This window comes from Manacus vitellinus, unplaced genomic scaffold (assembly GCF_001715985.3).
Source record: "Manacus vitellinus isolate BGI_N305 unplaced genomic scaffold, ASM171598v3 scaffold_5_pilon, whole genome shotgun sequence".
Classification (NCBI taxonomy): Eukaryota; Metazoa; Chordata; class Aves; order Passeriformes; family Pipridae; genus Manacus; species Manacus vitellinus.
Genome location: NW_021940682.1, coordinates 42,956,821 through 42,971,131, shown reverse-complemented (window position 1 = coordinate 42,971,131; position 14,311 = coordinate 42,956,821). Strand labels below are relative to the sequence as shown.

Here is a 14,311-nt window from a genome sequence, read left to right as displayed (position 1 = left end):
ATGGCACTGGGAATGAGAGGTACTGGCTGAACAAGGAGCCTCTAATAGCAACTGCGAGCAATACAAAGCTGAAAATGACCATGCAAAAGAGAAGCAGAAGAAGTAGACAAGTGGGACAGAAGACCAGCCAATTCTTTCTAAGAATCAACAAGAAAGAGTGTCCAAAGCACCGTGGATATAATAAGCTCCAGTGTCCATATTCATAGGCATTTATACAACAGTAGCTCAAATAATGCCCATCTACCTTTTCAAAAACTTCGGATGTTACAAGTCTTAAAATCTCTGTTCAAAGATCACCAGACCTAGTAAGAGCTAGCAATTAAGAACATTTTAAAGGCTACAAGATAAACACAGAGAAGGAGTTAAGAAACATCAAAATTAAGGCTAAATAGGTTTCATATAAGTCAGCTATTTGATTCATGCAGGTTATGATCTCATTTTTACATAAATGATTACATAATATTCCTTTTATATATTCCTTGCCATAACCCAGTGCACAGAACGAGACTTTTCTGAGGATGAATGAGGACTGTCTAGTAACACAGTAGGAAACGGACAGCTAGAGGATCCTTGATTCATTTGTTGCAGAACTTGGAATGTAGCTACTGAGTAAGCCAGAGACTACAGTAAGAGGAGGAAGAGTAGCACTGTGCAGGTTGATGAACACCGCTCAGGAGAACTGGACTGTATTCCTGTTTCAGCCACAAAGTTTCTGCACAATACAAGGAAAACCCACTTAATTTAAGCTAAACACTTCTCATTCTGTGTTTCTGAGACCCTGGTGTCTTAAACTGAAGTTCAAGGGGCTAGAGCTGCAGCACCTGTGATTTGAACATAAAAAGAGATGTAATGCTGCACAAACCAATGTTTACTAAAAAATACAAAAAATTAATACAAAAAGTTCATCTAGTCTTCTGAGCTTGCCAAGTTTTCTCCATAAGACATTAAGTCTGCTACTCAATAGATTGGTATGAAGTGAAATCAATTAATGTTTGTAAAGCACTTGTATGCTACTAAGTCAACATTCATAGGAAAGTCCACAAGGGAACTGATAATCCTTTCTTCAGACAAGGTTTGAATAGCATGCAATAAAAAGTCTGCAGAACCTAAACAATCATTCTTTAAACACCAACAGAAAGCAAAGAAAGCACTGAAGAGCTGCTAGTGACTTCCATTACCCTGTACAATGAATTAAGCATGGGTTGAAAGAAAAAATGTACAGTGTTTAATCTTTGGATTAAGGACTGTGTAAGGGCATGTATGAAGCTCATGTCAATCAATTTAATTACAGTGTTTCCTAAATTTTAAGAGTTTGACTTAGAAATATTTTTTCAGTGTGTACCATATAGAGAAAATACAAATACATATTTGAACTTACCATCATACTTTGCTAAGACTGCCTGAACATCTGCATATGCTTGCAGTTCCAACAAAGCCTCCAGCAGGTTTTCATGGATGTTGAACATGCTGAGCAGAGGAAACTCCTTCATCAACTAAAATCAATAATATATGAAAGGGTTAGATTATTGATGTGGAAATTGTTCAAAATGCATTGAAATACTCAACACCAAGTTAAAAGCTCTCAGTTCCCCTTGCTCTTAGTCCTTTCCCAGAGTTCACTATTATCTCAGAAATTTCTAAGCTCTTAATGGATGCTAGATCAGGTTCTTGACAAGACATGGTTGCATAGGATGTAATTAGTGAAATCCAACAACAGAGCTATCTGAATACATAATTCTCCTTCAAATAATAGGTTTCTTCAAAGTGAAGAAGAGTTATTGTTCTGGAAAAGAATCTTCAACAGTGTAGCTCCAGTATATCAGTAGTAAGTAATCCAGCACCTCTCCAGTATATTAGTGGAAAAATCAGAAAATACATTGAAAAAAAAATCACAATAACATCAAATGAAAGAAGCTATATTATCAAGTATGTGATACCAGAATTTGTAAAAAGAAAGAAAAAGAAAAAGAAAGAAAAGGAAATAAAAAGAAAGAAAAAGAAAGAGAAAGAAAGAAAAAGAAAGAAAAAGAAAGAAAAAGAAAGAAAAAGAAAGAAAAAGAAAGAAAAAGAAAGAAAAGGAAAGAAAAGGAAAGAAAAGGAAAGAAAAGGAAAGAAAAGGAAAGAAAAAGAAAGAGAAAGAAAGAGAAAAAGAAAGAAAAAAAGAAAGAGAAAAAGAAAGAAAAAGAAAAAGAAAGAAGGAAAGGCAGCAACAATAGGAAAGGTAAAGTTTAAACAAATCTAACACAATAACTGAGGACTTCATCTTGTATGAAAAACTGAATAAAATGTGTACTTAAAATAATCTAATACTTTCAGATGTAAGTGCCTTTTTTTTTACAAACCAAGCCTTGGACAGATACCATGGATTTGTTTTTAGATATCCTCAGTTTTAATATCTGCATAGATTAAAATGACTGAAGTTGATATTTTATCACATCTTGTTTTTGAAGTCACACTTATAACAAGCATCCACATTTTTCACTGCAGAATGGACAAAACAATATTTTTATTGTCAGAGTGATTCTCTAAAGAACTGAAGTGTTAAAAGATCCTTGCTTCCTTGTGTCCTCTTTATGGTTCTTTAACTGCCTACATGATGTACATTCAGCACAAAAAGGTCCCAGACAGTGTAGAATTAGGATAGTTGATATTACCACTGTTCTTCAGGAACCTGCAGGGAAACACTATCATTTACTATCTCTCTGATATAGTTTATGACAACATAAATGTTATAAAAAACCAAGTAAAGAAAATTATTCAAGCTAAGCCTTGCTCTATTTGAAAATAACAAGCTAGATCTGAAAACTCTGTCACTTACTAAATCTACCTTTCAAGATGTAAATAGAGAAACTGATGAGAACCAGCAAATCTTAATCTCACAAACAGGTAACATAAGCAAAAAGTAAACCAGGATTGAAACACGAGGGGCAAAAATTCACCAAGAACTTCAGAAGATGAGAAACAGGTAATGCAGTAGAGCTTCTTCACTGTTAAGAAAGAGACCTCAACAGGTAAACAGAGAAGCAAAGCACAGAGAACTTCTTCCTTGTGAAATGATCTGGCATAAGCTAATGTAAGAACTACTCTGACCTTAAAAATTAAGACTCTAAATTTGTCTGGCTGGATGGCAATGACTTTGCTGCAGTTTGAGGATTATTAAAATATGAAAGGCAAGGATGGCAGTATTTTGTTTAACCGATGATACAAATTTCTGGTGACAATCAGGATCACTGTGATAGCAGCTGAAAGAAAGCACTGAACTTTTCATGTTAATGGCATGGGGATGGCCATAAAGCTCTTAGTTTCACTGGTAGGAGCTAAACCTGTGAAAAACAACATAAACAAAACTGCATAGTTTGCAGGCTTTTCTCCTCCACTAAAAAAAAAACAAACAAACAAACACCAAGAGACCACAGACCTTGATGCTCACCTAGGTTAAATGGAAGGATTTGAGAATAAAATAAAAAGTTTAAGTCATTGCTCATGAACAAAAATAAGCGCAGGTGAAAATCCACATAGTTGGATTCATCAGTTAAAGACCCATCACAGAGTCTACTTGTCTTCATTCTTGTCCTTACTAACTATTTGATTTTTAAGAGAGGAAGCTACTATTTGGCAGGAAAGAGCATGACAGAATCTGGCTCTATGCAAACATGAGAATTTTAGAATGAACATCTTGCAAAGAAACCCCTCTAGGGGATTGAGAAGGATTATCCCTGCTCATTGAGAATAACAGCTGGCAGAATAACATTCCCTCCATCAGTGAAGGGAAGAGCTACAGCTAGTTATAGATGTACTTCAGCCAGCAAAAGCTCTTACTCTGGTTCTCTGTCTCTCACTGACATCACTCACTAACCTTTTGGTTTTTTTCTATTTTAATTACGTTCTGTCAGTGATAAACCCTCTCTCAGACAGCAGGAGAATAAAGGTAATTGTCTGGACTGCCAGGCCTTCAAACTGGTAAGTGTTAAAAAAGGTTTCATCTGGGAAAAGTCAAATGTTAAGAAGTCCAACCCAGTAATAATGAACTCAGTTGATACTGTAGCCTCAAAAATAAAACACCTCTAAGTGGCCACTCAGCTATTTGAACACTGACTGTGCATAAATGAGAGCATGTTTGCTATTAAAAGAAAGAAAAGAAGGCATGAACTCATTTCTCTGTCACTTCTGGATGTAGAGTATATAGTTTTCACTGCAAATAATTTCCAGTCACAGTAAAAATTTGGTTTCTGAGAAACTTGCCAGAAAGTAAAGCCACTTGGACGAAGGAGTATTATAACACGCCATCTTTTAGGCCTCATAGTGAAAGCAAACACTGGGGAAGAAAAAATCGCCCCACAGGTCTGGTGAATAGTCAGGGCAGGTCATGTACTGCATCATGCTGAGGAGCTACTCAGAGCAGACTGTGAGCTTGCTCCCCTCCCCTCCCTAGCAGATGGAGAGGGAGCTGGCTCATACTCCACACAGAGATGTAAAGATGGGCACGCTGTCCCCAAACACAAGACAAAAAACACACCCTCCATTCTCCAGACCCACACAGCACTGAGCTCTAATCTGGCCTCCAGTTTAAGAGGCACAGACAACCCTCTGCATTTATTTTCTGCAAAGTTACAGACCAATATCTGCCAAATCATTTGGCTTATCAATTTTAATTATCTTTACGTTTTTACTGTAACCCGACAAATGCTTTCATTTGAGTGGCAAGCACCACACTTGAAGAAAAGACAAAGGCTCTGTTATCATCTTTCTCTACACCTTTAGAATTCAAGAGAGCAGCCATCGAATTCAGAACTCAAGATTTCTCACCAGAGCCACTGCAGCGTTTTAAACACTAATTAGAACTAAAAATGCCATTGTAAAATTGCAGTTAGTTGGTTTCTCGGCTGATATTACAGAGAAGTGTCCCACTGAGCTAAGCTCACGTTCATACCATACGAAAACACACACTACATGGCTATGATCGTATTCCCTCCTTACAACATAAGGATATTCAAACAGCTATTGAACACACCATACCAAATCTATGTTCACAAGGATTTTACTTCAAACTTGTATCAAAATACTTTCTAGTGATGGAATTCAGACCTGGGGCTGGGATAGTACATATTTTGTTCTAATTGCTCTGCACGTTTGGGGGGAAATACGTACAGGCATAGAAAGTAGAACTGCTTTTCTTTGAAAGATTCATTAGGTATACTACAAATATACAGAAATGGTAACTTTTGCAGATAATTATTAAGTTTTAATTTTTTAGATAAATAATATTTTTGGAGTATAAGTTTTCAGAAAAATTCTGGAAATAAGACTGGATATCTTAAGACTAGTTCTGGGAGCTCTGTATTCACAGACTCACCTCAATTTACATTGCAGGGTGTAGGTTCAACAATTTTGTGATGGATATGAAGCTATGATCATCACAGAAAATGCTTTATGGTAGAAGGAAATCCACATCTGATTTACTAGATGAGGAACAAGTTTTATCTCCCTAAGGACAGCTTAATGAAGAAGACTGCCTTGCCTGAGAATATCTCAGTCACCAGGATTTTCTCATTAAGATCTAATTTTTTTAACATTTTCAAGGAATGTAGCTTTAACTGCTGCATCTGTTATTCTCCTTGTAATGACATTAACATCATGCACCAATTAGCAAAGAAACATTATTTGTGTAGAAAACTGCTTAAACCTGCAGCTTATGCCTACAACGAGACCCCAGGACTCAAGGGAATACAAAGGTGGATAAACAAATGATCTTATATATAACCTGGTGCTGACATACCTATGCTCTGTTTACATTATGGCTGTATGCATGGCCACATATTTTACAGGCAGTGCATGCAACCATTCACTGCTGCTTGTACTCCTATCTTCTCAACAAACAAGCAAAAACATTTTCAGGTCAATGTATTCAACTGAATGCATTTATAAAAAGGGAAAATGAATTCATCTTAAAATGAAAAAACATCAAGCAAACAAAGGAAATCCAATGCAACCAGTGAAACTGTTACAACCTTAATTCCTAGCGTATATGTTCCTGCAGTGGGTATCTAAAATGGCAAAACCTGTCCACCACCATTGAAGAATCAAGCACACAGTATGGATAGCACTGTCATTTTCACAAGTGCTTCGCAAAACCTGCTTTCTGGTATATGACCTGTAATCTCCAAGAACTGTTAACTGAACAAGGTAGAAAAGGCAAAACTCCAAGCCATTTCTGAGCAGAAAACCAGAAACCTCCATTTCTGTGGGCTTCATTGGCTACAGCTGACCTTTCAGATGTCTAAGCTCTGACTGAAGCTCATTCTGGGCTTGAGGTATTTGCAACGTTACTCCATGTTGACCCTCTGATGTCTAATAAGATACACCAATCTTTAGTTCTTCTCCTGGCCAGCTCACCTGGCGAGGACAGAAGGGAAGAAACATTGTCAGCAGACTAAGGCTAGCACACAAAAAGGCCCTGTTAACAGATGCTTAAAAATTAGTCTAACTCCTGGTCCTAGGAGTCAAACTCATTCAAGCACAGTCTCACTGTGAGTGGGATTCTTGTGATGCAAACAGACCCTCTCATACCTCTCTGAGTTGGAAAATCATCTGAAATGCACAGGACCTACCTGAATTAAAGTTCTGCTTAATTAGAGCAACAGTAGGATTCTGTCAATTCATTACTTTCTCTAAGTGCTGCATTCCTTTTGGCAAATACTCACTGTTTTGTTTGGAAGCAGCTCCACAGTTACTCTTTCACAGCTCAGAGAGGATAGGAGCTAAGAAGCCAAATCTGTCAGATCTGTTTTGAAGCTTGCAAATGATTAGCAGTAGGATCCCCCATATTTTCATCCATATGTGGAATTCAGGAAATATAACATCTTCAGAGTGTCAGAAAAGAGACCCAGATCCAGCTTACACTAACTGTGGGATGGCACGGGTTTATAATCTGTCAACATTCAGTTTTAAGTTTGAATTTAGACCAAGTGCTCCGTAATATTCAAAGGTAACATGACTTCTCTTCAATATAGGATTAACAATGAGTCAATAGAGTGAAAAATATCTTACTAAACATGCAAACTCTAAGGAAACATGCTACAACACGCAGCCTTTATGTTCTCTCTTAATTGGAGGATTACGTAAAGGAATAGCATGCAATACTTCCGTGGTCACCTTCCTAGTTCCTTCCTGGTTATAAGCTGGTCTCCAGGAAGGCCTAGAGTGAAAACTATCACAGTATGACTTGAGTTCTTTAAGGAATATAATTATGAAAATGCTGTAATTTAGACTATGTTGTAAAAATGTATGTATTTCAGGAATAAAGAGAATTTTAAAGGCAGATGTGGCATGGACCCAGAAGAGTACAAGTTGTTCCAGATCTACATTTAGTACGAAACAATCACATCATATAAAACTAATAACAGTGCTAAATTATAATTGTTTGTTACATCAAATATTAGTAATTTTACAAAGCATGAAAATAAAGTCATTACTCATAGTCCTGTTCAAAAAATTTCCTTTATTTGCATCATAGAATGGTTTGAGCTAGAAAGATCATCTTGTTCCAACCCTCTTGCTGTGGGCAAGGACACCTTCAACTAGAATCAACCTGCTCATGAAAATTCATACTTACTACATCTAATTCTCCCTGAAAGTAAAAGTGGCTACTAAGAGGTGGCAAAAGCAGTAGACAGAAGCAGAATTAGTCCTTGAAAAATCATCTCAAAGTACTTTTTGTGGAAACTGACATATTTTTAGAAGTGGATTTTTAAATGAAATTAAAGTGAGGAAACTATCTAGCAGCTCAAAAATGAGCCAGGACATTCCAGAGAGATGGAAGACCATAATTAAAGGACAATACAAAGCCTCTGAACAGGGAGTGATGCAAGATGGTGGACAAAAAGGAGTCCAAGTTACCAGGGCTCCTACCAAGACTATGTGACCATATTCTAGCTCAACAGAATCCCAATGCTGGAAACCTATAATTTATATAAGAAACATTATTAGCAGTTTAGGTTGTAGTCACCAAATTTCTAGCTTATGAGTTTTGCACAGAATCACAGTCATGAATAAAAGTGAGGGGTCTGAGTCATGTGCAGAAAAAAGGAAGGGATGAACACCATCAGGGGAATCAGAGAAGTCTCCATTTTGTTTAAGAGCCCATTGAAATGAGAGATGTTCCAACCTGCCTTTCCCACTTGCCATACTATGTGAATCTGTGACAAAACAAACCACATTTGAATACAAAGACATAAGAAAATATTAAAATCAGCTTTTATCACTTGCTATTATTATTGCAGTGATTCTGTGTCAGAACAAGAATTAACTGAAGACTGGTAAAGACGGGCAAATGTCACCATTCACAAGAATAGCACTCTTCTAATATCTGTGAGATAATTCTTGGTCTCATTTAACTAAGAAGTACTTTCCCTTTTATAAATGGTACTAAATAAATATTTTTATAAATATTTATAAATTTTATTAAATGGTAATAAACGGTACTTAAAACAACCGCTATAGATGTTAGTAAAGCTAGAATCCCATTCAAGGCAGAGTAGCCTGACTAACCTGACCTGTGTAAAACAAACCAAAGAATCTGACTCACTAATCCTTGCCTCGAGCCCAGAAGCATTTGCGAGAGACAGACAGTAGCTGTTGATGCAAGTAGCTGCAGGAATTGTGTTGTTAAGTTGCTAGGGATCACGATATCTTTATTAGCAATTAGTACTCTCCTTGTTTCACACAGCTTCATAATTCAATGTGCAGAACACTCCTGGCTATGTATTTGCACTACTCAAGAGGAAATCAGCAATGCACACACAAGAATACAGACTTCAACAGAATATTGAACAGAAATCCTTATTCAAAGCCTAGCAAAAGAGGTTGCCAAGAAAGTATGCTAGATTTGCAGAACCATCATCCCAGCAAAAATCACTAATACCACTGGTCATAAAAACCCAACCTACCCATATCATTAAAACTGATTTAGTGTGATTGAGTACCCTTTCAAAGCCTTCAAGTGACATAACCTCTTAAACCATTTTAAGTTAAGCTTGAGTGTTTAAAGAACTTATCATGCAGTCCATTGATAAGCATGCAACACTCTAACAATACAAGCTGCTTAGGTGTCTTCTGTGGCATAAAATACACATTTAGAAACTGCAGGTGGGCACCAAGACAAACACATAAACACATCCAACTGAAATACCCTCAACAAGGTTCTCAGAAATAAGTAGACTTCTAGGTACTTTATCAGAATCTGAAGAGTAATTTCTCAGCAGATATGACTGATCCCAGATATAAAGTGCACTTTTCTGACCCTTAAAAAGTGTTTTTGTTTCTATCCTTCTCCAGGAAAGACCTGGAGATCCTCTTCTCTCCCTAAACCTCACTCATTTATAAACAAAGCTGCAAAGCATAGAGCAAATTGCAACTTCACTGTGTCTCAGAAACACATACTTATGAATACAAAGCAGTCTTCAAGGGAGCACAGGGCCATGGGTTAGGAGATAAATACACTCTAGAATGAGTTTCTTTCATCTTCTCTCTGAAGGAGGAAGCAATTACGAGCTTCCGTTTGCTTTGTCCGCTAGTAAGCCTTCTGCCTGCCACCATTCTCTTTCATAAACATACATCACCCTTCAGTTAAAGCTTGTTCCACAGGCCAAATGTTCTCCAGAACAATCCCAAGAGGCTCCAATTAACCTGACAATTCACTTTCTTGCATGGTACATTTTCGCCTGGATGTTCCATTGACCCAGTTAAGAGAAGTAACTGTGTTGGTCTGCTCCTGAATTCAGTGGTGCAGTCACTGATCCAGCTGCCCACGAAGCACAGAGAGAAGTGCCTTGCATACCCTGCACATCCTCTCTGTTTTCAATCAATGAAAAACACAAAACACAAACCCAGCACATTTCTGTTTTCTTCCATTGTAATGGTGAGGGAATCTGAAAAGAGCAGACAGAAAGTTGCTGGCACAAAAGGCTACCCTTGCTCATCACCATGTAGCTGCCTGGCTTGTAACATTGTCCACAATGAAGATTCAACACAAAGGGATACAAAAGATTCCCCACAGCCACCATTACAGCCGTTCGCCTCTGCATACACTAAATTTTCCAATATCATTTAGAACAAACTAGTTTAAATCCTCGTAACATAATCAGCACAACAAATAAAACAACCAGCACTGTAGACTTTCTCCTCAGGGACAGTAAAAGCAATCTAGTTGCCTCACGCTCTGTATAAACAAGAATAAAACTGGAATAACTCTGTTGACCACAGTGGACTTATTCCAACAATACACTAATCAAAATGAGATCACAAGTTAACTCAATATATACAAATAGTGACAGCTGCTGGTTTCTATAGCAAAATATAGTAAATAATTATCATCAGAAATACAAGCAAAAGTGACACCTATGTATGATTCCATTACATGTTTCCATGGAAATGACAGGTTTGTAATTCTCACTAATTCAACTCAACTAAATGAATTACATCCAAGCAGAAAAGCCAGCAAAAAAATACTACCTCAAAATCAATCACAGAAGCAACAGAAATTCCTACCCATGTTTTTAAATTAAAGCACCCTTGATTTTGAAGTTTTTTAATCAGTTTTTTTAAAAAACGTGGTTTTTACTACCTTCAAAATAATATTAAAGATTATGATTTTCCTATCAGCAGTGTATATAACCATAAAATCAAAATCTTAAGTCACCAACAACTCATTTTCATTCCACTAAGGTGTTTTAAGCAGGATCTCAGTCTTTTCTTACAAAAAATTCAAGTAAGACAATCTAATCCATCAGTAATGTCCTCAAGATGGCCTCATATATGCAATGAATTAAACATTCTCAAATGTTTTATTTTTTCAAAGTGGCAAAGACTCACTACATCCCAATCATATTTCCCAGATGGTGTCATGAACCTCTTAACACTTCATTTCCATCATGTTCCATGTCTTGAGAAACCTGTTTTCAATCTTTCAAACACAAACAGGGCCTCCACCCTCTGTCCCCTGATGCTAGATTCAGCAGTCCCCAGCCAACATATTCTTCATATTCTTTTTCAGATGAATAAATTCATCTCCTCCCTCATCAATCACATCGAAACCTTCAACGACAGGTTCATGTTCTTCAAAGCTCTTCATAAATGCATTATTTATGTCTTCTATGACGAAAAGGAGGATGTGCATTCATCAGAAATAAGTAGCTCCAAACCAGTCTAAGAAAAGCATCTGCAAAGCTGACTTGACCCCCCTCTTGCTCCCAGTGTACTGTAGCTGTGACCTAGAGATACTGCTGGGTTTATATTTCACCTAGAGACTTGATAATTCTCAGCTCTGCTGCTTAAAATGAAAAGCTCTACTGGCATCTAAATTCAGTTCTGAGGATTTGGCTCGGTGTCTGTATGTGGAAAAACACAGAATGCATTGATCTGAGTTGAAGCTCCAGAAGCTGAAATTCTATCTTTATACCTGCTTCGTCTTGCATCCAGTCCTTTAATTTTAGTACAACATTCCTGTAGAGGAGTGTTTTCAGTCCTTCAAGTGTCTAATGACACTTAGGGTCTCCCTGTTATTGTTGCCTTTTGAGATCCACGTTGTACTTAACATCCACAATTTTCTATTTTGCTTATCAATTTCAGGCGATTTTCTCTCTAGTGACAGAATAAGCCATTCATTATAATCAAAGCTCTCTGGTTCTCACTTTGCATAAGAAATCTAGGACTAGAGGGACCACCCAAGTCCATGAATCCAGTGTCCTGCATACACAACTATCCATATATAGTGACATCAGCAGAAGAAAGCTTCACAGAGTATCTGTTTCACACAGCCCTATCTATAAATCAGAGAACACATTCAGCAGCTCATAATAAGCTCTGGAATTTCCCATAATTACAATGTATATCAGCTGAATACGAAATTCAAAATTTTATCTTTCTTGTATATTAATGCCAGAACTTGGAATTCCAATGTTTGTCCCCAAAACATTTCAGTATTTGTCCCAGACTGTCTGTGTAACAAAATTCATGAAAAATTAGTGGAGCTGGCTGGACTGAAAACTATGTTTTTGAAATCAACATTCCCTCAACTGACCAGAAGACTGCAAACCCAGGTCTTTCTTCCTTATACCTCTTTCTCACTCTCCTAGCTATATAACGGCTCTTTTTTTGACAAATCCTTTTTCAACACCTCAGTCTCAAATTCTAGTGATTCTGGAGATCGAGAGTTGTGTGTGCTTAAAAAACCCCAGTGAGAGTAAGGAAACAAAGTTACTCCCCATCTGGTAGATTATTCAGGATGAGGACCTGCAATATTATGATGAACACTGCTCAATGTTTTCAAAAAATACTCATAAGTGGTCCAGTTCCAGGAGAAGATGGTGGTACTGGATTCCAGGCTGGCAGACATACTTGCCCTATTGCCACTGATGCAAGTGCCTCAGCTCCAGAGAAAGTCTCTCGCCTTTTTACATTAAAATTCCCACTGACTCGCAATAAGAATTTCCTTTTTCACTAGGCAGGTGTCTGGATCATTCATCTGAGCTGCCTAAAGCACACTTTGCAGGTGCTTCATTCTGGTCTGGGATTTCATTTTGTGCATTTGAAATTTAACTCCTTCAGCCTAACCTACAGAACTCTTGCTGGATTCATCTCTACTCGACTTTTGCGGGAGCTGGAATATAAAGCGTAAGAAACACAGAAAACAGTTTTACCATCATTTGCCCAGAAGCTCTAGGGCTCCATTCCTCCTTCTGTCACAGACTTGCTACCTTGGGTGATGCAAGTCATCTCCTCAAAGAATTGTGTTCCTAATCTGCATCCAGGAGATCTCACTTGAAGAACTGCTGGGCATTCACAGGTACCTCTAAACTCGAGCATTTTACATTTCTGAAACACATACAATGCCTAATGCAGACAGCTGCCCCTTCCGGCATCTCCAAAATAGCTAGTTCGGTGTTTCAAATTTGTAGTTTTGTACTTATTGACTTATGACTACCATTGGTAGCTCCCCTGCCTACAAAACTGGGATACAGTCAACCCCTATCTCTAAGTGAGTTCAGTTCATTATAGATTAATTACTTTCAGTGATAGGTTTTGCATGAATAAATAACACTGTCCTCATGTCTGAAAAGTGTGACACAAACAATGCACAGAGCCAAACTGCAGCTTTGCAAGGAGAAAACAGAATACTTAAGATGTGCTTATTAAATAAGAAGCATTCGCCACATGCTTCAGAAAAAAACTTCATGATCAAATAATTAAATACTGCCCTCCACTGCACATGTACCAGGATGGGAAATTCAGTGTGCATGGGTAACCATCCATCTGGTATTTTAGGTTGCTTTCATTATAAATAAATGATCTCTTAAATTAATCTTTATGTACATTACACATACAGACCAACTATCAGCAGTGCTGAATGCAGCAGGAACGGCTCCTAACTTGTAAGAAAATGTGGATCATTTCTATGCTACTATTATCTAAATATCACATGTGAAAGAAATCCAAACTCACATCTCTCATCATTTTCACTGCTTCCCTGGTCCTTCCCAGCTTCCTTGCACACATTGCCAGCCTCCTTTTAATATATACTAACACATTGGTGTCCCTTCCTGTATAAAAAGAAAAAGAAACAGCATTAAGATAAAACAAAGGTTCATTTACTATTCCAACACAAAACACAGTTTTCTTGCCATTTTTTTCTTATTCACTACCATCAATATTTTAATGAGAATTTTAATAAAAAATTACCAAATTCTGATGATTTAGATGTGGCAAAACAGCACTGAAATCAGTGGAATGATTCCAGATATACAGTGTGATAAATAAGAACTCCTGGGTTGGCCTTACACCTGTGAAACATAAGCAGATCTGAAGGTACAGAAAGCACTACAGGGTACAGACCATCAAGTTCTCAAGTGAGGCAAGGAGAACTCCTATGAGGTTAACACTGGCACAAAACTCTGTGGTCACACTTACCAATTCACACACATGGTAAAGACATGGGCATTGATGAAAATGCATGTTACATCCTGTCTTTTTTTAAAGTTTTTACAAACATACTTGTTAATAAGGAGAAGTAGCAAAGCAAATCCTCATATTCTAACAGTCTTTTTCTTAATGATTAGAAGAAAAGTAGTACATGCTGAACTTTCTGTTTACAGCCTTTACTCGTTACCTAATTATCATCTTCAAATTCCCCACACCACTGATTACAGATGGCAAATAAACATGTTTCAGATATGACAGTCCTGTGTGGTAGAAGACACTCTAACACTAAAGATGACAGAAACTGAGCAGCGACAATAATTATTCTCTTCAAGAATTC

General features: G+C 37.3%; 1 protein-coding gene across 3 annotated transcripts in view; it reads right to left on the bottom strand.

Moving 5' to 3' along the window:
- Nucleotides 1-14,311, bottom strand: part of ST7 (suppression of tumorigenicity 7) — a 143,754-nt gene that overhangs the window by 31,376 nt on the left and 98,067 nt on the right. For all 3 annotated transcript variants that reach the window (XM_008932473.3, XM_018080577.2, XM_018080578.1), the window contains exons 8-9: nucleotides 13,498-13,595; nucleotides 1,379-1,493 (exon numbers count right to left, since the gene is read on the bottom strand). In XM_008932473.3, the coding sequence (XP_008930721.2) occupies nucleotides 1,379-1,493; nucleotides 13,498-13,595 (213 nt within the window). The remainder of the gene's footprint in view (nucleotides 1-1,378; nucleotides 1,494-13,497; nucleotides 13,596-14,311) is intronic.